Source organism: Prionailurus bengalensis, chromosome D4 (assembly GCF_016509475.1).
Source record: "Prionailurus bengalensis isolate Pbe53 chromosome D4, Fcat_Pben_1.1_paternal_pri, whole genome shotgun sequence".
In the NCBI taxonomy this organism is placed as follows: Eukaryota; Metazoa; Chordata; class Mammalia; order Carnivora; family Felidae; genus Prionailurus; species Prionailurus bengalensis.
The window spans coordinates 10,716,401-10,736,586 of NC_057359.1; the positions used below are offsets into that span (position 1 = coordinate 10,716,401).

Consider the following 20,186-nt stretch of genomic DNA (forward strand, 5'->3'; position numbering starts at 1 on the left):
ATGGTGTCCCACGCTCTGTCTCCCCAGAGGGGAACTCCGAGGAAGGCACTTGGTGCTTTCCCTCCTGCCAGTCCCTGTGCAGTCAAAGTCTACACTCGCCAGAAATCTGAATGCAACTTCTTCCCTGTAGTGGCCTATGTATGCAGCCACTCCCAGGTTGCACCCATTTGCACCACCCCCAGAACCCCCACTTCCCCTTGCCTCTCTCCTTCTACCGCCATTCAGCAACGATTAAGAAACAACTCAGAGAGGGGCGCCTGGGTGGCGCAGTCGGTTAAGCGTCCGACTTCAGCCAGGTCACGATCTCGCGGTCCGTGAGTTCGAGCCCCGCGTCGGGCTCTGGGCTGATGGCTCAGAGCCTGGAGCCTGTTTCCGATTCTGTGTCTCCCTCTCTCTCTGCCCCTCCCCCGTTCATGCTCTGTCTCTCTCTGTCCCAAAAATAAAAAAATGTTGAAAAAAAAATTGTTCAAAAAAAAAAAAAGAAACAACTCAGAGAGAACAACTGAGCTAAAGACGGATGCAGGGTTGGGAGATGAAGGGCCTCTGGCGGCCGTGTACTGATTTCTCCCCACATAGAAAATATTAAAGGTTCACACGGGGGCAGAATGACCTCTGGGAGGAGTGTGTTCTACGAACTGGAGCTTTTGTTTCCAGAGTATCAGATCCAGAGTACCAAAGAATCAAACGGTGGGGTAGAAAAGGTGCTTCCTCACTAAAACACTACTCAAAGCTTCCCGAAACGGACAGTGAGTTTCAGAGTTGCACGCTTCTACCTAATTTCTGGGAAAGGAACTGGACCTTCACACAAGTGTGCAGACAACAGGACCAATGGCAATCCCCACCCCTAGTATGTTGCCACACGTGAAGTTAAAGCTGATATTGCCTAGTTTGGTGGGGGGTGGGAGGGGAGAAAAAAATGTGCATAAAATAAAAATATGGATAATCATTGTTCCCACAGAAGAGATGAAAACAAATGGAGGGAGACACATAAGGGAAAAGAACAACAATCAAGTGGCTAATGGTCTGGATTAACATTTAATCCAAAATTCCTAACAAATAACATCAGGTTTGTGAATTATATTTTGATCATGACAGCAAAAATAGAAATCACAGGAGAAAAAAAAGATTTGATTGCATAAATAATTCTGAATGTTATAAAATTATAAGCAATTTTGAAAGACAAAGAACACACTGGGTAAGGAATTTGTACTATATGACAAAGGGTTAACATCCCTAACAAATAAAGGTAATCCTAGAGATGAGCCCAGACAAATACATTAATAAAGGTGCACAAATTTTATAAATAAGCAAGACATGAAGGAAAAATAACAAATGTCCAACAAATGTATAGAAAACGTATGCCCAATTTCATAATTTAAAAAATGCAAACAAAGTACTGTCTCTTTACAAGTAACTTGGAAATTTATTAAAAGGTAACAGCCAAAATTCTTAGGATTCATGCATAGTTGTTAATAATCTTTCTGATGTATTATTCCCAAATCCTTAAATTTGTACTTAACGTAGACATAGAAATTCCTCTTATGGGGATTTATTCTGAAGGGGAAAAAAATCATAGCTTTGTAGAGGGACGTTACTATACTGGGGTATAACACTGAAAAACAGGAAATCGTGTACACATCAAAATTGGTTAAATGAATCTCGATATAAATATATCATGCACCCATTAAAAACTGGGTTGAGGAAGAATGTTTCATAGCAAAGAGAGATAGTCACCATTTACTGTAAAGACTGAAAAAGCATCATGCTACAAAATAGTATTATAATGTAATTTAGTTTTTATATAAATATATACATAAGGAAATACGATTCAAAGGTTATGCATCAAATGTTAACGGCAGTTTTGTGTCTAGAGTGAAACTGAGTGATTTTTTTTCTCTTTTGGTTTCCCTATAATCTCTAAAATTTCTAAAAGGAGTATTCTGAAAGAGTCCTTTTTGTAAGTTTGTGCAAGATAGAGAAAAAAAGAAAGAATACCCCAATGGGAGTTGCCATGAGGAATGAAACAGTACAGTGTCCCAAGGAGAAAATAAAATCCAAATGTAGTAAAATGGACCTTTCTATTTGTTGTTCCTTCTCAGACGTTTTTAGAACCTTAATATCCAGAAAGCATATCTAATTATAACATTTAAAAGCTCGAGAACAACTTGTTCTGAATTTTTTTATTTATTACCAACAAAGCATAATCTCACTTGACTGCCTGACAAACTTCGTTTTCCATTCACGTGGGAAATTAGAACACATGATGGATTAGCATCTCGCTTTCTCTTAATTACTTTTTGTAAGCGATGCTTTCTCTTGCTCAGCTAGTGAAAACAGCATGCTTACTGACACTGCTCCAAAAAAACAGCAGCACAAATTCAATGGCACACTTCCAAGAGCCGGATAAAACCCAACCCCCAGCGTCTTTCTTCGTTTATCCCATAGAGCAGTAATTCTTACTAGTGCATAAAAGAGTCAGTGAGGATAGCAGAATTTCAAACTATAAGTCTTGGTAAAGGCTCTCTGGTTTTTTTTTTCCTTTTTCTTTTCTTTTCTTTCTTTTTTTTAGCGTTTATTTATTTCAGAGAGAGACAGAGTACAAGTGGCCGAGGGGCAGAGAGAGGGAGACAGAATCTGAAACAGGCTCCAGGCTCTGAGCTGTCAGCACAGAGCCCGATGCAGAGCTCAAACTCACCAACTGTGAGATCATGACCTGAGCTGAAGTCGGATGCTTAATGGACTGAGCCACCCAGGCACCACATCTGATGTTTTTCTCTAATGAGATGTGCCCTCAATCTGCAGATACTCCCTGCCCTGCTCCCCAACACATACCCACATACAGGTTGGGGATTTTGAGGTATGTACATGTTTCTCATGGGAGAGTACTGTCTAGGCCAGTGACATACGGGCAAAAAGCCCAAACAATATTGTAGCACATTTGATTAACCCAGGAGAAAAGGACCCTTTTGACTGGAAACCTAGCAAGTAATCTATTTCGTGGTCACAAATTTAAATGTTACCTTTCAGTGTGAGGCCAAGTTTCAATTCATTTCTTTTTCTCCCCCTAAGAATTCATCAGAATGGAAACAAAACAAAGAGGCCCTGTTCTTTATATTTTAAATGTAAACTCTCCTTCAAAAGGTGAATGGCCACACAAACTTGGTAAATCCACACAGTGGAACGTTATTCGGCAAAAACAGCGACGAGCTCTCAAATCACAAAAAGACGTGAAGGAAGAAGGCAAAACTATGGAGTCAGTAGAAGGGTAAGTGGTTGCCAGGGAGAGATGAACGAGGCTTCGTAGGGAAATTTTAGGGCAGTGAAACTACCCTGTGTGATACCGCAGTGGGAGATACATGGCATTACACATCTGTCAAAGCTTGTAGGATGTACAACACAAGAGATAAGCCCTAATGTAACCTATGGACTTTAGTTAATAATAATGTATCACTGGGGCACCTCGGTGGCTCAGTGGATTAAGCGTCTGACTCTTGACTTCGGCTCAGGTCATGATCTCACGGTGCGTGGGTTTGAGCCCTGCGTCAGGCTCTGTCCTGACAATGCAGAGCCTGCTTGGGATTCTCTGTCTCCCTCTCTCTCTGCCCCTCACCTGCTCGTGCTCTCACACTCTCTCTCTCTCTCTCAAAACAAATTAAAAAAAAAATAATGAATCACTATGGGCTCATCAGTTATAACAAACGTTATCACTTAAGTAAGGTCCATCCAAGAAAGACTGAATCAGCCAGATGAGGCTGCATACAGAAAAAAGACATTTGTCCTGGCTTTTACTCCACAGGTGGGATTTGACAGATAGGGAAAAGGTGGGAGGACACATCCAGAGGGAAACAGCAAGGGCCGAGGTGTGGAGGTAGGACCGAGTTCCCCGGAGGGATTGAGGAAGAGGGTGCCAGGCCCTGAAGAAAGGAAGTGCATCTGACAAGTAAAGGAAATAAGTTTCAATACATACACTGGGCCAGATTATTAAAGCTCCTGAAAGGCAAGCAGGCGGAATTGCTATTTTATGCAGTAGATAGTACGGAGCCTTAGCAGGTGTTTGAACAGGGGACAAGATACAGTCCATCTGCATTCATAATTCACGAATTTTGAATTTGCAAATTCGCTTCCTTGCCCAAATGTATTTGTAACAGGCATTTGGGCACACGTGCAACAAACAAACAAACAAAAAACCAAACAAACCAACCCCCCAAAACCCCAAGATGTTACTGATAAGGGGAACTGTTAGGGTGTGGCATATGAGAACACCCAGTATTTTCTATTCGGTTTTCTTGTAAACCCAAAGCTGCATTGGCAAAATTCAATTAAAATGCAGTTAAAAAAATTTTTTTAATGTTTATTTACTTTTGAGAGAGAGAGAGAGAGAGAGAGACAGAGACAGAGACAGAGTGTGAGCAGGAGAGGGTCACAGAGAGAGAGAGAGAGAGTGAGGGAGACACAGAATGTGAAGCAGGCTCCAGGCTCTGAGCTATCAGCACAGAGCCCGATGCAGGGCTCGAACTCAGGAACAGTGAGATCAGACCTGAGCCGAAGTTGGGCACTTAACCGACTGAGCCACCCAGGCGCCCCGATTAAAATGCAGTGTTACAAGCTCACGATATGAAGCAAACATATATGTCAAGAGAAAAGAAAAACGAACTTACTTTTGGTTCACGATTAGCCACTCCCGAATATAGGTCTGAACACAGTCCCTGACGTGAGGGTCCAGTTCAACCCTAATGAGGTGGGGAATGAAACAAAATCATGTTATTACTGGACAGATACAACAAAACAGTCCCTTATCATAACCAAGGAGAGCAGCACGATGTCAAATCTGTATCAAGGGAGAGTGCCGGGGGCATCCCTACCCATTCATCAAGTGTCTGAAATATTCCCCAGGCAACAGCATTTTCACTTTGATGAGACAAACATGTTGGCATTTGATGCTTTGTGGGTTGTCCTTATTATACGGAATCGTGTTAAACTGTACCTATCCCTTAAAGGCATTCCAACACCAGGGAGGCAGAACCAGCTATAATCACATACGAAACAAAAGAAAGAAGCATAAATACCAATTTCTCACGGGGGTAATTTGGGCCTATGTTTTGCTCATGTGTAACCTTGTTAGAACATGCATGTTTCCCCTCGGGAAAGCCACAAACAGTTGTCTTATCCTTTGCGGAGCTGACATGACTTTGGTCGATGACTATTAATTCTTTTCATACCTGTGCAACAGTGCGTCATGGGAAAGACTCTCCCAGCGTTTCAGAGGCTTTTTTGCTGTTTTTCCTAAACGTTTTGGTACTTGAGATAAATGGGTCTAAGGACTACATACTAAATGCTGACTGCCCAAATCCTAGCCCCGTCCCTTATTAGCTACCTCGGGTCAGTCCCCTCACCTTTGTGGGCCTTAGTGTCCTCATCTTAGAGCACTGTTAATAGAGGAATGTCTCCTTTAGAGGCAGGGGATGAAATTAGGTCAGTATGGGAGTGCTTAGGAAGGCATCAGGCACATGATAAGACTCATACAGTTGACACTTCTGACCTACTTATTCTATGCTAGGTACTGATGTAACCAATTTATACGTATTAATTCAGTTAATCCTCAATCAGCCCCGCAGGGCGTAGGCATGCAATATTATTCTCATTTCGCAGAAGAAGGGGATGATAAGGATCTTGCTCAAAGTCCCGAAGCAAGCAGAAGGGCAGGGACTTAACCCCAAGCCGTTCACCTGTGGGGTGCAGGCTTCCAACCACCACACGATCAGAGTTCAACCTCAAGTTCTGGGTGCACATGGGGTCAGCTAGTCTTTACTCTGGTGATGACAACGATGCCTTCCTGGGTTCTGATCACCACGGCAGGCTTTTTGGCCGTGATTAGAAGAGCAGAAGTTGTTTTAATGTCATCAGACAGACAGTGTGAGCTAACAATTCTGGTCACAAGGCAGTATCACTGAGGCTAAGTTAAAAAAAAAAAACAGGGGGGCCTGGGTGGCGCAGTCGGTTAAGCGTCCGACTTCAGCCAGGTCACGATCTCGCGGTCTGTGAGTTCGAGCTCCGCGTCGGGCTCTGGGCTGATGGCTCGGAGCCTGGAGCCTGTTTCCGATTCTGTGTCTCCCTCTCTCTCTGCCCCTCCCCCGTTCATGCTCTGTCTCTCTCTGTCCCAAAAATAAATAAACGTTGAAAAAAAAAATTTAAAAAACAAAAACAAAAACCTGCCTCTTTCATCACAATTTAAATAATAAAAAAGCCTATCTCTAAAGCTACTGTACGTGCCTTAATCGGGATTTTCCAAGATTCTTACCTCATGTGAAAATAATTACGTCACCATAAATTTTAGATAAAGAAATAATACGAAATGATTCTCTGTCGAAGGTAAAAACAACAAAAAAGAGAGAGACCTTACCTATATTAAAGTTACACCTGAATAAATGGGCTGGCAATGGGGGGAAATGTTTCTCAGTGCTTGTTTCCCGGCGAGTATTTGTGAAATGTCTGAGAGGAGCATGGTGTAAGCTCTCCTTTGTGAATAAGAACTAACTGAACAGGAAAGCAAGGGCTCATGGGAATGTCACCCAACATCCTTCAACTGACGAAAGAAAATCCGAAATAGAAGCAGAAGATCCCACAGTAGCGGGAGCAGGGGCTGTGTTGCATGATCTCCTTTTGGGGGCATTTTTTGGGGAAGATGACAAGGTTGAAAATGTCCAGGAGAGATGTGAACCTTAATTTTGTTTTTGAAGGTAAATGCAACTAAAAGCTCATCCTAAGCCTCTAAGGAGGCATTGCTTTTTACACCATGGAAATAACAAGCGTTTCACGTGGAGAGAATTCTGTTGCTACCAAGGCTAATGCCTGCATCTGGAAACACACAGACTAACCCACGACAGAAGCTCAAACTCTAACCGGCTATTCACGCATTCACTCTACAGAGCTTCCCCCACTGTTTCCCCACTTGGCAAAACTTTCTTCCAAGGTAGGAACTTTGCCCCGTTCATCTACTGATGGCTGTGCCCAGCACATAGTGGATGCTCAATAGACGTGGGTGGAATGTATTTGTGACTCGATCCGGTCTCGTAGGTGGAAACGATAATGCTTGGGAATCGTTCCACTGATTACTACTGAAAAACTTGACGTTTTTACAAATGGAGAAACCCAGGCTCCCTGAGCTCACGTGAGCCGCCCAAGGTCACTGAGCTGCCACCCAGGCGGTCCCCTTCGCCTCCACCTTCGCCTCCCCCTGGGCCTTGCATATCGTCCTACCGCTTCCCCTTCACTGGCTTGGTCCCCACATGCCTTTTCGAAGCCTCTGGTCAAACCAGGGTAAAAACTCTCACAGGCGGGAGCACCACGTTGTCATTCCGCACATCTCAGCGGATCTGAGTAACTTTAGTTTTCCAAGAAGTCCAGAATTGAGGCATCTCCCCCCGTTCCCCCCGTTCCCAATACCGGTCATGCCATCACAATCACATCTACGTTTTAGGAAGCCCATTTACCCTTCCTCCGGCAAAGAGGGCTGCAAAGTGCGACATTCCTTTGGCGTGAACGCCACATCCAAGTCGTCCTCGGTGAAGTCTCCCAGCTCCTGGGCCAGCTTCACATCCAGGCTGTTCAGATGTGTCATCAGAAGCCCTTCGAAGTCCACCGGCTCCACCGGGTCATAAAACTGAGGCTGGGGAGAGAGAGAGAGAGAGAGAGAAAGGGGGTTCCCACAAGGCTTCCAGGCAAAGCGCCCAGGCGACGGTCCTGCCTGCCCTCTCCACCCAGCAAGTGCTCGGCTCTTCGTGCACGACTCTGAGGAGCTGCCCAGCACAGCAGCAGTGATATGGAAAAAGGGAAGGAGACGCAGCACAGGAAAGTCAAGTCAGAACACGGCGAGGCACCCAAATCACACCCCAAGGCAGGATTTTTTCTCTGCTTAATTGCATCTTGATGAGGAATCCTGAGGAGATCCAAAATGAGATCACGAGGCTTTGCTGAATTTTGTAATTTCTCCTGCGAAAGGCTCTCTGAGGCCATGTTTACCCAAACACAGTGAAGCGGCGAATGGGGGCAGTTTTCCAGAAATTCAGGCAAAGTCAACACTCGTTCTGTTTGAGTACTTAGGCACAGTGTTTCCTCTGGCCTGCTTCATCCTATATGTTGGTTCTTGAAAGCGCTTCATACATAATCACAGCCCTCGGTGAACCAGACTTGGGGGCAGAAACTCTCCAAGGCAGCGATTTCCAGATGCTTCTGGACTGACTCGTGCCGGTCAGGAAGACATTGTCACTGGACTGCAGTTAAATAAGTAAACTAAGGGCAATTGGCTGAGGTTTCCCAGGCCTAAATGTACTCTCTTTTAAAGGACTCTCTTGTTTTGCTCAACTATATCCTTGCACAGCGGGGGAGGGAGGGGACAAAAGAAATGACAGAAGTAGTTGGCAATTCCAAACAGAATTTTCTATAGTTGATAAAATAAAAACTTGGCAACGAGGCAAATATTTTTTCTTGTCTGTAAAGTTCCAAAACAGGAACCATTGCCTTGAGGAAGTTAAAGAATCAGATTGAGTGGCATTCTGGAATAATTACAATAGCAGCACCCATTGGTATTCAAATTGATGGCAGGCTGTCTGGAATCATCAGCCCAAGGAGCTCCTGCTCTCAACTTCTGTCCCCCCCGACCCAACCATCCCCAACCATCCACCCCACGGACCAATAAAACAAACACTCCGGATTCTTGACTCGGACTGCTGGGATGTGAAAACAAGACCAGATCCAAGGAAATGCTAACAAAACGGTTTTTCGCCCCCCACTCCCCCCACCAAACCATACAGTGGACCAGACATGAGGGCTCCAAGTTGGAGGGGAGGGACAAAAGGCTCCTGGAGGGGCAAAAGCACATAAAATTCGAGAAGGTCAATGCGGCTTGCTGGGTCTCCTCCCACCCTTGCTGTCCCTGCTGGTGGGGGAGACGGGAGTGACTGAGTGACGCGTTGGGGACAGAGGACAAAGCTAAGAACCGAGCGCACATATGGCCTCCTTCTTCTCTGACGGTGGCTGACTTAACTTGCTGCAGGGACAAAGGGGGGCTGAGGAGAAGGCAGAGGATCCACACACTTCGGTAGGAGAGAGCAAAGGCACCCCCAGTTCTACATGGCTCCCACGTGATGTGACAGAGGGCTGGGAAGTTTCTTGGTTCTGACCAGGGACCCGGAGGTCAGCTAAGGGGATGAGCACAGTCCTTACAGGGTGCCTCTCAAAATGAAGAGACAGGGGCCAGCAGGGGCTCAGGGAGCTGGCGATCAGCCTGTGCAGGAGCCAGGTGGAGACAGCGTTTGCAAAAAGGACACTACTCACCTCTGCCAGAGGAAACGACAGGCATCATCTATGCAGATTTGCATAAGACCAGCCCCAGAGGAGGAGGTGGATTTTCCCACCCTGACCACACCCAGGACAGAGAGCTCAGAGTCAGGGACTGAAATGAAGAAAATCCTTTTCTTTGCAGACTTATTGTTGGACAGCGGATACCCATTGAGCTAATCATCACTAAGCACTTACTACGTGCCAAGAAATTGGCCAGGTCATTATACACACTATGTCATTTAATCCTCAGTAAAGTCTAAAAGGGATATATTCGTATTAAACCCATTTTACAGAGAAGGACACCGGAGGCTAGAGATTTAACAATTTTCCCGTGGTTACACAGCTGAGAAGCAGGCCCTCGGGAAGTCAAACCTTGGCAGGCTCACGTTCTTACCCACAATCGTTGGGTTTTCTCTCGCAAGCATTTGAGGCAATCTGCACTTCCAGAAATAATGAAAACACAAGGCAATAGTGTGTTTAGAAGAGTGTAAAAAACTACACTCACCACTACACCCCAAGTTCCACTCTGTGTTTCTCACGAGACCAGCTGCTCCACGTAATAACATAAAGTAATTAACTAATTAAAATAATCCTAAAGGTAGATTTATTATGGAGAATATCAACGCCTCAAGCCGAGGAAGCGCTTTAAACGTATACCTTAAAAATTTCACTGGAGCACAACTGGAAGCATTGTCACACTAGCATTAATAACTAAGTAGAAGCTTCCAGGGAGAAATGGCATTTGTGTGAGATCGCCAGAGAGAATACAAATTCAGGTCCAGACCAAGTGTTCTACTCATCACGACCCTGAAATCCAAATGATGCAAAAGCTGGCCTACAAACCAGGGTGGCCAAGACCCTGGATGAAAAGGATGGCTGGCTCCCTCCTTCAGCCATGATTTGCTAAGTGTCTGCTGAATGCGAGTCACTGAGCCGGGTGGTAGGGGTAGGTAGGGAAGAGGACAGGTAGCTAATCTCAAGCATCTCTGCATGGATTTCTCGTCAACCGTGAGATGGTGAAGCCTGCCACATTGTCACAGATAAAGAACGCTACCTTTGAAGAGGGGAGCCACGGTAAAGAACGCATACCATCGCTGGGCACTAGCTGGGTGGTGATATGCCAAGTGTGATTGATATACGCGATTGATCACAAAGTCAAACTCTCGGGGTGCCTGGGTGGCGCAGTCGGTTAAGCGTCCGACTTCAGCCAGGTCACGATCTCGCGGTCCGTGAGTTCGAGCCCCGTGTCGGGCTCTGGGCTGATGGCTCGGAGCCTGTTTCCGATTCTGTGTCTCCCTCTCTCTCTGCCCCTCCCCTGTTCATGCTCTGTCTCTCTCTGTCCCAAAAATAAATAAAAAACGTTGAAAAAAAAATTTTAAAGTCAAACTCTCGAGGTCCGAATACATTCCAGGACAAACAGATCGTAAACGTCAGCTGTCTGATACTGAGTACGGTTCGAGCACTACAGACAAGCTGGTATTTGTTAACCAACCTTCTCTAGTCTTTCTACACTGAAACTAACAAGGGAGGAGGCTGTTCATTCCTAATGTGATGTAAACTAGTCTCAGTATTCGCAAGTGGGTAGAGACCCCAACTACTGTTGGGGGCCTCCATGGAAGTTGTTCCCCTTGCAAGTTATAACAGTAATATACTAACCAGGAACCAAAAGAGATTTATTTTCCAAACTCTCTGAAGCCTTAATCCCAAGAGTAGGTTTTATTATAAGGCGATCACCACATACACACAAACACATACACTATGCTGATTTAGTGATACGCAAAGGGAGGAGACAAATATTGAACAGAATCACAGTGGTATGTTATTTATCTGGGGGGCTGAAGTTTGAGAACAGGGTAGGGGGAGGGGATAGTCAAAGATCAGTCCTTAAGGTAAGACTGGGGCTCCTGGGAGCTTAAACGCCAAACATGAAAATTAACTACTCTGTTTTCTCTGCTGTTGAGCTATACATGTGGCCTCCTGGTGAGTGGAGACCCAAGACTAGATTAAATGGTATAATCCAAAGTAATTCCATGGATTACCACACTGTGTCCATCACTTGCTAAAACAGTGGAAGAAAAAACCCCAAATGATCCAAATAGAACTCCCAAACTCTTAAGACAACAACAAAAACTCTTAAGACTACAAATAATCCTAAATCAGGATTTATCTATCATGACGGCCAACTTGGCCAGGCTCAACTACCCTTCCCTGAATTCCCCTCCTAGTACGTTGCCAGTCAAGGCGGGCTACAGGATTTGTCTCTTGCCAGAGCTGGGGGACAGAGACAGGCTGCCACTATTTTGGAGCAGACATACACCTTCTACTGACACAATCAAACACTAATTCAGGTGCTGCTGTTGAAGGGATATTGCTAATGTAATTAAAGTCCCTACTCAGTTGACTGTAAGTCACTCACAAGGGAGGCTTCCCGTGGGTGTCCTGACTTAATTGGGTGGACGCCGACTTCATCGGCGGACAGCCTTCTCCCAGTTCAGGGACTCCAGGCTTCAGCTCCTGTCCAGGGAGTCCCAGCTTGCTTGTGGTCTTGTCTTCCTGACTGCAGGTGTGGACTTGCTTAGCGAGCCACCACCAGTGGGTAAGCCAATTCTCTGCAACCAATTCCTTAATATCCATACATAAACATCTCTGTTCCTGGTTCCGCTGCTCTGACTAAACCTGGATGGATAACATCTACTTCCATTCATTCAGCAAGTACTCACTGGGGTCTACAGTGGTCCAGTACTAGGGTGAGGGGACAAAGTCACCACCCTGAAGCAGCGTGCCACATCTCTGCAGTGAACACTTGTGCAGCCTTTCTTTTTAGCTACTCTTCCCAGAGGCCTCATCAGCGGAAGACTAGATACACGCAAAAAGATTATAAATACCCTAAAAGTTTCAATTATTCACAGCCAGGTATTAATTTTTTAATGAAGGGAGTTGGAGCTTTTCCTTGTCCCACAAAGCACATCAAAGCCTGGTTCTCCTGACATGAACCGGATTCAACTTGTTGTGAAACTAAAAATTCCTATAGCACCAAAACTGTATCTGTTTAAAATTCATCTGTGTAGCTCTTAGCACAGTGTCATATGCAGACAGCACACTGACAGCAGATTGAAATAACAGATCTGGACAATATTTCACAATTCAGGGTATTTGAAAAACAGAGAGGTCGAAAGACTTGCCCCAAATCACGCAGGTAGTCACAAGGGTCCTGGGTCCTTTGTTACAGTACTGAGGGGACTTTACACGGCTCTGTGTGAGGCTGGGGGTCGGGGGAGAGGCATGGCATCTCCAGGTAAACACACTTTCTCCTGTGTGTTTACCCCTATGGAGGCTGGTCCTCACATATACCTGGTTGTTCAAGAAAGACGTCTTGTCAAAGTCACCCAAGACCTCCATGTTGCCAAATTCAACGGTCATGGCCCAGTCCTGGTTTCTCTACTACATGGGATACAGTTAACCACTCCCTCCTTTCGGCAACACTTTATTCAGATGCAGGGTGACCAAATGGCCAAGGGTGCCCCAGTCTCTGAAATTCCGTGTACCAGGAAACCCCTCAGTCCTGGACAAATTGGGATGGTTGGTTACCCTACCTTTAGGACATCACTTTTTCTAGGTTCCTCTCCTACAACGTAGTGTTCCAGGGTTCAGTCCTAAAACATCTTTTTTTTTTTCTCAATCTACATTCACTCTCAGATGAGGTCATCCACACACCCCACCCCGTCTCTCTCTGTCTCTTTCTCTCTCTTTGCTCCTTTTTCCCACTCATGTGCTGTCTAAAATAAAAAATAAAAATAAAAAACCTTTTTAAATTTTAAAGAACCATATTTATCAAGTGACTAACATTTAGGTTACCTTTGGTAGTGAAAGAAAAACGTTGCTTTATTGCGAATTAGCTTAAACACATTACAAAAATGAATGCTTTCTAAGGTACGAGATTTTTTTTTTTTTTTTTTTTTTTTTACCTAAATGTTATACACAAACATGTCCTGTAACCATGGTGTTTAGGATGTGGCTTTTTACATCCTTTTCTTCAGCAAAAACCCTTACATTCCAGCTGATTTGTTCCATTTCACTTCAAACCTTTTCTATTCTCATTTTTAAAAACAGAATTTTTCCCTCTATGAAAATGTAGGTTAAGGTTATTAAGCACGTACAGTGTCTCAAATCCTCCTTTCTACCTTAGGACAGAGATCCCAACCCTTTCTTTTCTTGCAGTTCACTCTTTTTTTTTTTTTTAATTTTTAACATTTATTCATTTTTGAGAGACAGGGAGAGACAGAGTGTGAATGGGGTAGGGGCAGAGAGAGAGGGAGACACATCATCACAGCAAACATTTACATTTAGAGTTAAAAACCAAAAATCCAGGGTTGCCTGGGAGGCTCAGTCGAGAGATTTCAGCTCAGGTCACCATCTCACGGTTCATGAGTTCGAGCCACGCATCAGGCTCTGTGCTGACAGCTCAGAGCCTGGAGCCTGCTTCAGATTCTGTGTCTGCTTCTCTCTCTGGCCCTCCCCTGCTCATGCTCTGTCTCTCTGTCTCTCAAAAATAAGTAAACATTGAAAAAATTAAAACAGCCCCCCAAAACAAAAATCCAATAAAACCACACACATACACACCAAACACACCCTTTCTCTCCTTTGATCAGATTTATGACAGAAACCACCTTATTTACCTAAGGACACATCCATTGGGCTAGCAAGTGGTCCTTACCTATCACACTTCCTGAAATTCAGAGCAAGCAAGACAATAGAAGAAACTACCGTTCTTAACGTTTTTTCCTCCCGTCTGGAATCCTTTTCTACCTTGGTAGGTTCTTTAAACAACCCTCCACCTGGATCACATGTTAAAATCCCAGGGCACTTTAAAACACCGGTACCTGGGCTCCGACCCTTAGCGATTCTGATTTAATTGTTCTCGAGTGGGTCTGGTCACAGGTGTTTCTAAAGGTCCTGGGTTCTAATCCTAGAGATTCTGAAGTGCAGCCGGGGCTCAGAACCTTCCGTTAAGCCTTCTCGGCCTCCCCCAGCAAGCTTTTCCCTTCTCAGAAACACCTACCTCGCTTAAAGACAGGATAGATCCTCTGTATCAACTGTCCTCCCCAAAAGACCACAAGGCCCCTCAGAGCCGAAACCACCTCTGGCCACCTTGTCATCTCTCATATTGTCTCCGACACACAGACAACAGTGCCAAACACAGGGACGACACCCACGTGCCCCTAGTTACCCAGCACCTCTTACACCATATTTGGTTAACCCTAAGGGGGGGAGGCGGGGAACACTATCACAGCAGTAATGCTTTGCCCCAAGTCCATCTAGTACGTTTTCATATAAAAAAAAAATCCATGATTATTTTTAATTTTTTTAATGTTTTTTTTTTATTATTTATTTTTGAGACAGAGAGAGACAGAGCATGAACGGGGGAAGGGCAGAGAGAGAGGGAGACACAGAATCGGAAGCAGGCTCCAGGCTCTGAGCCATCAGCCCAGAGCCCGACACGGGGCTCGAACCCACGGACCGTGAGATCGTGACCTGAGCTGAAGTCGGAGGCTTAACTGACTGAGCCACCCAGGCGCCCCTATTTTTAATGATTTACGTATAAAAGAAGAGTAGTATTTTATGATACAACGCATTTTTTTTTTTTTTGCAACTCCGAGCACCCTATTTATACACACACACACTCATGAAAGGCAGGCATGTTAACTCCAAGCAGAATGGGCTCCACTTAGGCTGGTGGCCAAGTTCTTAATCTCTCACAAAACAACAAACTTATAGTTGATTGGATTTAAATAACTCGGGGCCGTGAAATACTGCTCAAAGTTGAACAACCCCTTGTATCAGCCTGTGGAGTTTTCGAAATGGGTAGTTATGTAAGTAAAGGCAAGAGAAACAAAAGGTCAAAATGCACTTGGTCTTAATTTTTGGTTGTCTGAAATAACACAATCAACAGTCCTATAGCCTTGCGGGTAAGACAAGTTTTTTTAAAGCTACTCCCGGGTGAGAGTTGTTCGATGATAAATTACTTCCCTGCCTTGCCAGGAATGAATCTTGCTGAAATATCCCATTACCTTTCTATGAAACAGTTTTTTTTTTTTTTTTTAAGGTAAAGGGAAATCACCATTAAGTTGACGATTTCTGTTGGAGGAACCTTCATTCGGGAAGATGACTCAGGGGAAAGAACAGCCACTTCATTGTGACATTCTAGCATGGCAGCAGAGAAACACTAGGGTGGTTTCCTAATCAGACTGTGGATTTTTTTTTTAAGTGGGGTGGGAATTGGGGGCACCTGGGTGGCACAGTCGGTTAAGTGGCTGACTCTTGGTTTCGGCTCAGGTCATGATCTCACGGTTCATGAGTTTGAACCCCGCATCAGGCTCTGTGCTGCCAGCGTGGAGCCTGCCTGGGATTCTCTTTCTCTTTGCCTCTCTCCTGCTCTCACTAACTCTCTCTCACTCAAAATAAAAAAAGGGGGAATCAACATCAGGCCTCTTGGCTCCATCGTGCCCCCTGCTTCCTCTGCAGGTGACAAGAAGGAACAGGGACGGCATGGTGTCCTGAAAACGGAGTAGAGATCTGGCAAGAGATCATCAGAAGCTATCCTGGAATGCTAAGAGAAATATATTTAAGGGCTATTCATTTGCAAATAGAACCAGGAATAAATTATGACCGGTAGGTACACCTGATTCTCGTGTAGTTAACATTTTTGCTTACTTTTGCCATGTCTTTGATACCCCCCGTTAGAAAATGGGTAGTTAAGCCACGTGGTAACTTGATCACTGAGCTAATGAAGAGATTCATCAAAATTCACTTTTGACAAAACTTACTGATGAGGACGCATAACTACCAAAAGAGCACCCTGCACTCAGTAAGCAATTTCTTTTCCCTTTGTGTCTTTAAATTAAAAAAAAAAAAGAAATTTAAGGCTGCAGCATAAAAGTCAAAGCTGGCATGTAGAGAAGGGGTTAAAGCTTGCTAGCTAAACTTCCTTAAAGCCTCTTAATTGTGAGGTCCACGCTGTTTGTCAAGACATCAACTGCAGAAAGCTGCAGTCGTAATTGATAAACAAGCAAGCCACCAAACCCCACCTCCCTACCTCGTTTAAAATATAAGTATCTTGTCCCTTTTTTTTTTTTAAGTGCAAATAAAGGTATCCTTATTAAAACACAGAGACAGGACCCGTGGACAGAAAGAGCTGCCTATCTGGTTACTTTTAAACTGAACTTTGCACAGTTTAGAATACAATTTGAGTCAGAAATTTAAAAGAAATTTTTTTTTCACTGAAATATATATTAGCACCAGATTAAACAACAACAAAAACATATCTAGTATTTCTTGGTCTAAAGGTTATCTAGTATACCCAAAAGCATGGATATTATGCACTTAACGTGTTTTTACTGTAATCTGCAATTTGGAAACAGGAAAAGTACAAACAAAACGGGCAGTCGAGCAAGCCACGGACGTCGTAGATTTTTGTGAAGAAATGTCATCACAAGTTACCTCTTGCAGTAAAGGGGGCTATACGTTTTTTACTATTACTGTTTCATCAGTGACACAACACACACACTATCCGACTGACAGAAGCACACATCACTCCCGTAAACATACCTTTGAAAGATACACGGTTAAACAGCGTGTGAATTGTTACAGGAGGCAAGATGGCGGCCACAGGAAACCAAGTGGAAGGTTACAAAACTTCGAAGAGCAGAAGTGGTTTTGAAGTAATAAGCGAGAAACAAAACCAAAAAAAAAAAAAAAGAAATAATAACCTAACCAACTCAAGATAACCGCTAGAACAAGCAAGAAAAGTGCCTCTCTGCTGTGTGTGAGAGGAAGTGAGCACAGTGAGGGCTCGTAGCCTCTCACCAAGGAAGTGAGGACTCACTTCTGGTTTTACAGATCATCTCAGTTAAGTCAGGTTTATCCCCCTTGACACATGTCAGGCATTCTCTGCGTCAAATAATGTAACGCAGAAGACACACACACGCAGCATTTGGTGTTAATATAAAAATATAGGCAACCTTCGACTTAAAAGGGGAAGCGTTGTTTCACAAATGAAGGTCTGTACCGTGATTTCCGATTACGTGAAGTTCCAGGCAGGGCCCAGTTGGGACAGAAACGGATCGGTGGCTGCCTTGGGCTGGGAGCCGGAAGAGGAGAGACGCACTGCAAGGCGGCATGATGGGAATCTTAGGGCAAAGAGACCGCTCTGTACCTTGACTGAGCAGAGGCTCAACGACTAGAACAAGGCACCCAAAAATTCATCAAACTGGACACCTAAACATGAGTGCGTTTATTATATGCAAATTACACTTCCAAGAAAACAATTTTTTTAAAAAATGAAGGTTCCTAACCTGGCTTTTCAGATTTGGGAACGCGTTTTCCTAATAAAAGCGTGTCACGAGTGGCGGCAAGGTACCCCCCTCCCCAAAATGTGGATCATAATGTGGGTGAAATCGAGGAGCCTGTTTGCCCACTAAAGCCTGAAGCTTCAGAACCACAGTCCCTGAGGGTCCACTCTGCGCTCTACGCTCGCGATGAAGGAAGGGGAGAAGGAAAGTGATGTCAAGAAGCAGGCAGTGAGTTAGGAACTGGCGGTTGGAGGGGGCAAGGGGGCAGTGGACGAGCAAAGGAAAAGCCGGAAGCAACAGCGAGCACACGCTGTGATTTCTTCACTTGACCATTCTTCCCGCAAGGCCGTAACTCATACTTACTAGTTGGAGAGAGGGGAAGCCGGAGGTACTTATGCTCTGTCGATGGTACTGGCCCAGGTTTGGGGGGAGAGTAAACTGCTTCCTGATCTCCGCCGAAGAATACCTTGGGTAAAATACAAACGTCTCGATGAAGCGGTCGTTTTGAACAAATCGCCACAATTACAGATACGATCTTTGGTACCCGGCTATAAAACCCATGCCTTGGCGGGGTGATGGGCAGAACTGATGGACGCGTCCTCAGTGGCCTATGCATGGACGTTGTGGCTTTTTGTCTAACGGTATATACCCTTGAAAAGTTCACAAAGGCCCGGCCACCTACAACCGTAGCGGCTGCCTGTTAGGGGAAAGGCGAGAACATGAAGCGGAGGAAGAGTCTGAGGTTCAAGGAAAGGCCCAGGGCACTTGAGTCCTTCTTCCCAGGCCATTCAGGGCCTCATGTCTGCACGAGGACGTCTGGTCTCAGCCGCGGTACTTTAAATCCCATGCTCCCATTCGGATCCAGCCGTTTTCTCTTTTTTTACTGTTTATTTTTAAGAGAGGGAAAGACAGAGCACGAGTGGAGGTGGGGTGGTGAGACAGAGAGGGAGACACAGAATCCGAAGCCGGCTCCAGGCTCGGAGCTGTCAGCACAGAGCCTGACGCGGGGCTCGAACTCACGAACCACGAGATCATGACCCGAGCCGAAGTTGGATGCTTCACCAACTGAGCCACCCAGGCGCCCCCAGCCCTTCTCTTTTGAAACAGTGAACCCTTTGGTTGGCTGCCTGCTATAATAGAACACTCCAGAGAATTCCAGGCACATTAGATGCCACCCGGAATTGCAAGGACTGACTTTTTCCCCGACTGCTCCTGGTGGAGGGATCCTTTGACTCCCCCCACATCGAAACACTGCCGTGCCCTCAGCCGGCACCGCTGGGAGGTGGAAACCAGGCACACGAAAGCGGTTCTCCATTGTTAACTCACACCTACCGGCATGAGCTCTGTTCACCAGGGAAACCCAAGCTTACAGGCGGATTGACTTTGAGGCACACAAGTGTTGGTCATTTGTTTGGGGCTCAGGACACATTTTCTCATTTCACATTTCTCAGTCTCCTCTGTGGGTGGATTCTTAGGCTCGATCACAAAAGTGTATTTAAACCACAGGGAGACCACTAGAAGCGAACGGACATTTCCTGAGGATCAGGCGGGATCATACATTGGAAACAGCAACAAAAGGTTAGATACATTTTTTTAAATGGTAATTTTAAAATACAATATTTTAATATTATAAGTGAAGCTTATCATATTTTCTCCATTATGATGTGTGCTAAGGCACCATTATTAATTACCCTGCAGGATAAGTTTTCTGACATGGTCTGCTTGGCTCCCAGATGTGGCAATGTGGTACATCTACACAGGCAGAAAGCCTGCTCGGGTCCCACGTGCGGCCTCCACCCTCCCCATCTGAGAGCGCCCCGATGTTCTTCCAGGATTCAGGCCCTCTTGCTGGACACTGCCTAGGCGTAACTGCAAAGCCAAGGGGTGGGCACATAAGCCAACTCGGGACAACGATCTCTCCTTCCCAGGATTCTGACGATGAATGGATACGACGATGGGGAAAAAAATGGCTGGAGCGCCTCTGTGTCAGGGGCAGCCCCTCACATGATGATACAGTGATGGGTGAGACCCCGCCCCCCAGGATGTGAAAGTAGTCCATACTAACTGCATTCCTAATTTTCCTTATTTAATTTTGTAAGTATAGGAAAATACTAGGATGAGAAGTATTCTATTAACCGCTGGGGAAATGCAAATCAAAACCACATGAGCTGCCCCTTCACGATCACTAGGCTGGCTGTGTCACAAAAGATGGGCAACGGAAAGCATCGGTGAGGATACAGAGAAATTGGAACATCACACATTACTGGGGGGAATGGAAAACGGTACGAGTGCTTTGGAAAATAGTCTGGCAGTTTCTTCAGAAGTTTAACATCGTGGGGGCGCTTGCGGGGGCTCAGTTCATTGAGCGCCCAGCTCTTGATTTTGGTTCAGGTCATGATCTCGCAGTTGGTGAGACCGAGCCTTAGGTTGGGGCTGACAGTGCAGAGCCTGCTTGGGATTCTCTCTCTCCCTCTCTCTCTGCCCCTCCCCTGCTCGTTC

General features: G+C 45.2%; 1 protein-coding gene across 5 annotated transcripts in view; it reads right to left on the minus strand.

Moving 5' to 3' along the window:
- DOCK8 (dedicator of cytokinesis 8) overlaps nt 1–20,186 on the minus strand; it is a 232,552-nt gene that overhangs the window by 160,474 nt on the left and 51,892 nt on the right. For 4 of the 5 annotated variants that reach the window (XM_043566150.1, XM_043566149.1, XM_043566153.1 and 1 more), the window contains exons 2-4: nt 18,051–18,153; nt 7,491–7,666; nt 4,659–4,730 (exon numbers count right to left, since the gene is read on the minus strand). In XM_043566150.1, coding sequence (XP_043422085.1) covers nt 4,659–4,730; nt 7,491–7,666; nt 18,051–18,153 — 351 coding nt within the window. Of the gene's footprint in view, nt 1–4,658; nt 4,731–7,490; nt 7,667–16,944; nt 17,068–18,050; nt 18,154–20,186 lie in introns of those variants that run through there. The other variant, XM_043566151.1, reaches the window with a different exon arrangement.